The sequence below is a fragment of the Ananas comosus genome, linkage group 19, assembly GCF_001540865.1.
Source record: "Ananas comosus cultivar F153 linkage group 19, ASM154086v1, whole genome shotgun sequence".
NCBI classification, from domain to species: Eukaryota; Viridiplantae; Streptophyta; class Magnoliopsida; order Poales; family Bromeliaceae; genus Ananas; species Ananas comosus.
In genome coordinates, this window is record NC_033639.1 from 7,007,295 (window position 1) to 7,014,846 (window position 7,552).

Here is a 7,552-nt window from a genome sequence, read left to right on the forward strand (position 1 = left end):
AATAAAGGGAAATAACTCTTAAATAGGAAAAAAAGAAAAAAAAAGAAAAAGAAAAACTAAGTGCTTGCTTCAAAAGTGTGCTTGATTTTCGGATACGTGGCTACCATGCATGCATGGTTTCGTGGTGTTTAATGAATGGCCGTGGACTAGTTAAACTTTTGCTATGGGGCGACTTGCACGTGACAATTTTTTTTTTTTTTTTTTTGGTGGCCTTTTTTGGGTCACGTGGCCACACTTGGGTACAAACAATTTCTTGATTTAATTAGTGCTTGGCGCTTGCGTTAAGCTTCAAACCAGTAATTAAGTTACTCAATGTTAAATTATCCGTATAATTTTATTTTGATGTCCGAATAAATTATACAATAATAATTTATACGATAAATTATACAATAATATTTATTCGGCACGACGGTATATTTTTGTGAGTTGAATGTTTGGAGTTTGATTTTCACTTCATAAAAAATTTTTGACATTTTATAATTTGATATCGAAGGTATATTATACTAAGGCTGGCAAATGAGCGAGCCGGCTCGCGTTCGACTCGCGTTCGACTCGATATTTGGCTCGCTCGAGCTCGACTTGAAATTAAATGAGCCGAGCTTGAACAAAAAAAAGGCTCGAAATTCATTTCAAGCCGAGCTTGAGTATTACTCGGCTCGTTCGAATTAGGCTCGAAAAGCTCGAAAAGCTCGAATATATATATATAGTAGAGCTACTATGCTATCGAAAGTATAGAGATATGGTGCTTTCGATTTTTTAATTCTTAGATCAATCCCTTTAATCGTTTCTTATCTTTGGATTAATATTATTATTACCTTGTAGGGACCACTCAATCCTAAGACAACGTTTGGTTAGGGGATAGGGATGGGAATAGACCCTTATCCCCCCTTTATACCCAAACGCTAATTTTTTATCCGAGAATAGTAGTTCTCGGTTATATAAAACTATCTAAACGTCTCCATTTTTTATATAAAACTATCTAAAATTGTTCTTATCTCCGGGAACAACCCAATTTTCATCCAAACACTATTTTTCTTATCCCCATATTTGTATCTATTCCTGTAATAGCTAGTCCTTACTTATACTGGAACCAAACAGTACCTAAGAGTATTATTTAATCCTAGGGGAGACCGCAATCATCCCAACCATACAATTTTTAATCAAATGGTCAAAAATTCAAAAACATCAAATCCTCTATATTTTCGATAGCATAGTAGTTCTACACTATGCTATATAAATATAATATATTTTAATCATATATAGGCTAAGTGAATAATGTGAGTTTAGTTAAAATTGGGCCAATATTGTTGGCCCATAAAAACAAATCCAATATACAAATAAAAGAGCAAATTTTTACTAAATTTATATATTTTTCCTTTCTTTCTTTCTTTCTTTCACAGAGCTCTAAATATTCAATATGTTTCTCTTTTTCTCTTTTTCTGTCTCTCACCCTAAGTGGCCAAGCCAGAAGCCTTCTAAGTTACCAAGTAACATCATATGCCCGCCGTTGCCTACCTTGCTATTAATTGTATGCTTGAGAAAATATACAGAATATTTTTAAAGTAAAAAATTATTATTCATATAAATTTTTAATTTTAGTTATATATGATTGGATAGTTTAATCCAATATTTATCTATATAATTTATTTATTTTTGACTGCATAAATGAAAATGAATAATATAGAGATTGATGNCGGCTCGAATTAATTTCAATCCAAGCTTGAACTTAAATTTAGACTCGAAATTAATTTCAAGTTGAATTTGAGCCGAGGTAAGCTCGCTCGAGCTCGGCTCGTTTCCACCCCTAATTATACCTTCAAAGTGGTTTACTATATATTCTAAAAAATGACTTGATCTCTCAATATTTGATTATATTTCTCATGTACAAAAATATATAAACTTTTTGAGTAAATCAAACAGATATGCTGAATAAGATGGTTAATGAAAGGAGTTTAATTTTTTGCTTCATGAAATTAAACATTACTTCTTAATTGATGTCCTCTCAATTTTAAATTTTTTAAATTTATTTGAGTTATTTTTCCACATTGAACTTGGAGAACTGCTAAAATTAAAGGTTCCTCTAAAGCACTTCTATTTAATTACTTATATTGGTCAAAATATTAATTGATTAATCAATATAGATATTAGCTATTACATAAACAAACTAAATAATTATTAATTTACCTAATATTTTATTACTAAATTAGTTAATTAATTAATTTAGCTAATTAATTAATAAAATAATATATAATATATTAATTAATAATATATTATTATTAAATTAGAACTATAATAAAATTAGATTATAGAGACACATTTTTGGAACATTTTTGTGTAAATGTCCATTTATGCCAAAAAATTTAAAAAAAAAACTATTAAAGTCTAAATATAAAATCCAATCCAATAAAAAACAAAAAGTTTCTTTACTCAACCAACCTACCTAGCCCACTCGGCCCGATTACAGAAAAGAAAATAAAAAAAAATTGATCATCAATTTTCTTTCTCCTCCGCCACGGCCGATGAGATAGGGTTCCGGCGGTTGGAGTTCGACTGTGAGGATCTCGTAGGGACCGTAGAGAATTACGATCGCCACATGTCCCTTCGCCACAGGTCGCTGGAGGAATGAGTGTCAAACATTGAGGTGGCTCCATGTATGGCGACCCCACATATCGCAACACTTTCAAAAAGTGTCGATAATTTAGCCAGCAGCACTTTTTTTGACTTATACTAATATTTAAAAGTGTCGTTATACACCATTTTCATTGTAGTGTAGTAAAAGTATAAAGAGAAGAAATCATTGAGAGGGGATTAAATAAATTCATTCCCCCCTCTAGTGTTGGGATAAATTAGATATTAATAAAGTGGTCTATTTTCACTTTATCTCTAAACCAAACACTACCTAAAGCTTCATTTCGGATTACTGGGAGATTGCGTTACATATAGTGAGAAAGTACCATGAAAAATTATCTTGTCTGTTTCCATATGCATACTGCGTTCCGCATATCGTGATGAGTCTTTTCGACGGGCCCACCAAAAAACGCAAAAGCATATTTCTATATACTTTTATCCTAAAGCTTCGTTTCAGATTATAGGGAGATCGTGTTACGTGCGGTGAGAAAGTACGATGGAAAAATAACCTATTTGTTTCCGTACGTAATATTGTGTTCTGCATATTACGATGACTCCGTTACGATATATTTTTTGCGGTCAGCAAAAGCATATCTCTACATGTTTTTTCCTCAACTCCATTTTATCTTATAGTATTGGATACATCTCAATACCACACTAAGCCTAACTCCAGCTTATTTAATATCGTTATATAGATCTCAATATCAAATTAAGCCTAAGTAAACCAGACGTGCTCTACCTAGTGTGGAAATTAAAAAGTGGTTTTTGGGCTGACGAGGGTGCGCAAACCCGTCCCTCGTGACTCACGCCAGGCGACTGGTCCCAGAAGCGAACCAAGTCGCCGTGCGTTACCCCCTCCCCACCTCGCACGTACTCCATGTGATCTCCTCGCACGCGCCCCACGCACGCTTGCAAACGAAGGCGCCCACCGAATACATGCGTGCATACATATTCAATTTCCGGGTCGACACGTGCATGTGCCTCCTCCACACGATCGATTATAAATACCTCTACCCGGGGCCTACGTGCATTTCCTCCAAACACAAAACCCTAATTAGCTACTCACCCCTAATTAAACCCATCCATCCACAGAGTACACACACACACATATATATATATATATATATATATATATATATATATATATATATAGTGAGTAGTTAATTTTATATACATATATATATAGTATTATTGTTATATTATCGTTGAGAGTTTGTGCGCATTTGTGTTCAGTTTGAGGAGGAAGATCTAGAGGAGGTATAGTACGTAATCTGTTTATATACATCATCTCTACTGCTCTTATATGGCACCAATGTTTAGATCTTATCTTGATTCTTTGATTTTACTATCTAAAAGTTACAGTATTTTTGAAATGAATGTATGATATTTAAATTAACTATATTTGTAAATATATTTACTGAGATTAGATAGTAAAATTAAAACTTTCGAACTTCAGTACACGTATTTTCAAAACTATTAGTTATGTTTTCAAATTGTCTGTTGTTATGGTTGCTATATACTTTGAAGTTTGAATCATTTTTAATCTGATATCTCATTTTCTTTGTGTTTTTTTTTTTTTTTTTGGTCATTACTCAGTTGAATATCTCTACTTGCCATGGCTACCATGACTGCATCTCAGCTCATCTCAAAACACGCGGCCGCGAAGCACTGCGGTGCAACCGATTCGAAGCCGAGACTGTTCCAGAAGAAAATAACTGCAGATTTGAAGAAACAAGCAGGCACTGCTTATCATGGACTGAGATCTCAAAACAAAATCGACTTGCTTCAGATGAGGGCAATCGCGAAACCAAATACGAAGCAAGCAGCTACGAAGCGCGACGGTGGTGCAAGTACGAGGCCGTGGGCGGTTGTCATATGCGGAAAGGGGATGAACTTGGTCTTTGTTGGAGCTGAGATGGCTCCTTGGAGCAAGACGGGGGGCCTCGGCGACGTTCTCGGAGGACTTCCCCCGGCAATGGCGGTATTACTTGTTATCTCACGATTTTCACTTCGCCACCATTGAAATATATGCCGAAACCTGTATATTACCCCATCATGCATGAAACTAGAACACTTCTTTTAGTGGCTTTATATCATTTTGTGTGTAATGCGAGGATCGCGATACTAACTAATACGTACGGGAGGTTTCTGTATCTTAGCCTTTTGTTTTCTGTATCTAATGATGATGCTTGTGTAGGCGAACGGGCACCGCGTCATGACGATAGCGCCGCGCTATGATCAGTACGCGGATGCGTGGGATACAAATGCTTTGGCTCAGGTCGGCAGATTTTCAGATATACATATGCATAACTGCCAAAGTTTGTTGCAGCAAATAGTGAATTTAGATTGCTTCCTCTTGCGCAGGTGAAAGTCGGGAACAGCTACGAAACTGTGCGCTTCTTCCACTGCTACAAAAGAGGCGTTGATCGCGTATTCATCGACCACCCTATGTTCCTTGCAAAGGTCAAATTTCTATTACTAGCATATCAATGCATTCTTTGATTCCTTTTCTTGTTTCGACGCTTTAAGAATCGTTCCAAGCTAACATTTTGACATGAAATTTTCAGGTTTGGGGCAAAACTGGTAGCAAGATTTATGGTCCTACCACTGGAATAGATTATCAGGACAATCAGCTTCGCTTTAGTCTTTTTTGCCAGGTACAGTAAAATTAATGTTTTGTAGGATTCAATTCCCTACATTAGTTAAGTTATAAATGGTGCATGATCTTATTCTCTTTTTTTTTTTTACTCTTTGACCTAAAAATTTGCGGATTTCACTAGAGTTAATTAATCAACTCTAGGTATATCAAATTGTGAAGAATTTTGTTGTGCTCATGATTTTGGTTAATCCTCATTAAATGTGTACATGACACAACCATGCAGGCTGCTTTGGAGGCTCCTAGAGTGCTATTTCTCAACAACAGTCAATTTTACGCCGGACCTTATGGTGCGAAACGCGTTTTTATTTTATATTTACATTTTTGCGAGCTATTACCCAACTTTTTTAGTTCTTGTTAGTCACATAAACCTCACTCAGAGTTTTCTACCTATAGGAGAGGATGTTGTGTTCATCGCCAATGATTGGCACACCGCGGCTCTACCGTGCTACTTGAAGAGCATGTACAAACCCCATGGCATTTACAGAAGTGCCAAGGTCTTTGTAACCCTTCTTTTCTTATTTTGTTCATGATTTTTATATCATATGAAGAAATTATAGCTGATGATAAGAAGGTGCCGATTGACACTCTATCTTATGCCAATTTAGGTTGCTTTCTGCATTCACAATATCGTGTATCAAGGACGGTTCGCAGCCTCCGACTTCTCCCTCCTTAATCTCCCAGATTACTTTAAACCCTCGTTCAACTTCATCGATGGGTACGGCTGATCCATTCAATTGTTTTGCTGAACTTCTTGTTAACTGACAAACTTCATTGTATCCACATTTTGGGTTTTATTTTGCTGCAGGTACAACAAACCTGTGAAGGGTAGGAAAATAAATTGGATGCAGGCCGGCATACTAGAATCCGATAGGGTGTTAACTGTGAGCCCGTACTACGCGCAAGAACTCGTTTCGGGAGAACAGCGGGGCGTCGAGTTGGACGACACCCTGCGCAGGAGCGGAGTCACTGGAATCGTAAATGGAATGGATGTCAATGAGTGGAATCCTTCGACCGACAAATATATTTCCGTTAACTATGATGCATCAACTGTGAGAATCGTACCCCTCAATTTATGTTGCGCAACTTTTTTTTCTTTTGTTTTCGTGACTGAACACTCACGAAAGAGACTAATAAATGTTACAGGTGACGGATGCGAAGGCGCTCAACAAGGAAGCATTACAGGCTGAAGTTGGATTGCCTAAAAATAGGGAAATTCCTCTCGTGGCTTTTATCGGAAGGCTCGAAGAGCAGAAGGGATCAGATATTCTGGTAGCAGCCCTTCCAGAGATTTTGGATGAGAATGTTCAAGTCATCGTTCTCGTAAGTATTGAATGAACTCTTTTAAGTTTTTTTTTTTTTTTTTTCCTTTTAATTCTTGAAGTTTCTACATGAGTAAATTCAATCTTCTATAGGGGACTGGGAAGAAGAAGTTTGAGAAGCAGTTAGAGAGTATAGAAGAAACCTTCCCTCAGAAGGTAAGAGCAGTAATGAAGTTCAATGCTCCCTTAGCTCACCAAATGATGGCCGGAGCCGATATAGTCGTAGTCCCGAGTCGATTCGAACCGTGCGGTCTCATCCAGTTACAAGCGATGCAATATGGCACGGTACAATCTCCTCTCATTTCTTAGTTCAATGCTAGCACTCTTTAGCTGTGACTAAATGGTAACATGCTAATACTGAATAGTAACATCCTTTTAACTTAGATCTGCGATTTTAAGTCCTTTCACAAGCTTAGGATGCTCTTGTTGCTTACATATATAAGGCCCAAAATTGGAGAATCTTAATGATAGTTCCTGACTGTCACCATTAGTAACAAAGTAAGATATCAACTGCTACTAGAGCAAATAGTTTTCAAATACTGCTGTTGTATTCAATGTGCTTATTTCTGCAGCCTCCCGCATGCGCCTCGACCGGTGGACTTGTCGACACAGTTAAAGAAGGCAAAACTGGTTTTCATATGGGACTGCTAAGCGCCGACGTAAGGAAATATTTCTTTCTATGTAAATGATGTGTACGCAGTTCTATTCGATCAATCACGCGGGTTGGGTTAAATTCCTTCTTGTTTCTTCAAGTGTGAAGCTGTCGATCCTGCCGACGTAAAGAAGGTCGTCGGGACTGTGAAACGGGCTGTTAAGGTCGTGGGGACCGGCGCGTTCAAGGAGATGATTCACAACTGCATGGCTCAAGATCTCTCATGGAAGGTAAGTATCGAAAATGAAACCTTAACTTCCAAAAAGGTCAAAAAAAAAAAAAAAAAAAAAAAAA

General features: G+C 36.8%; 1 protein-coding gene across 1 annotated transcript in view; it reads left to right on the forward strand.

The window, feature by feature from the left end:
• Nucleotides 3,839-7,552, forward strand: part of LOC109725017 (granule-bound starch synthase 1, chloroplastic/amyloplastic-like) — a 4,137-nt gene continuing 423 nt past the window's right edge. The window contains exons 1-13 of the mRNA XM_020254056.1: nucleotides 3,839-3,885; nucleotides 4,225-4,609; nucleotides 4,826-4,906; nucleotides 4,993-5,091; nucleotides 5,196-5,285; nucleotides 5,511-5,574; nucleotides 5,681-5,781; nucleotides 5,893-6,002; nucleotides 6,093-6,336; nucleotides 6,431-6,607; nucleotides 6,700-6,891; nucleotides 7,179-7,265; nucleotides 7,360-7,488. Coding sequence (XP_020109645.1) covers nucleotides 4,244-4,609; nucleotides 4,826-4,906; nucleotides 4,993-5,091; nucleotides 5,196-5,285; nucleotides 5,511-5,574; nucleotides 5,681-5,781; nucleotides 5,893-6,002; nucleotides 6,093-6,336; nucleotides 6,431-6,607; nucleotides 6,700-6,891; nucleotides 7,179-7,265; nucleotides 7,360-7,488 — 1,740 coding nt within the window. The 5' untranslated portion in view covers nucleotides 3,839-3,885; nucleotides 4,225-4,243. The remainder of the gene's footprint in view (nucleotides 3,886-4,224; nucleotides 4,610-4,825; nucleotides 4,907-4,992; nucleotides 5,092-5,195; nucleotides 5,286-5,510; nucleotides 5,575-5,680; nucleotides 5,782-5,892; nucleotides 6,003-6,092; nucleotides 6,337-6,430; nucleotides 6,608-6,699; nucleotides 6,892-7,178; nucleotides 7,266-7,359; nucleotides 7,489-7,552) is intronic.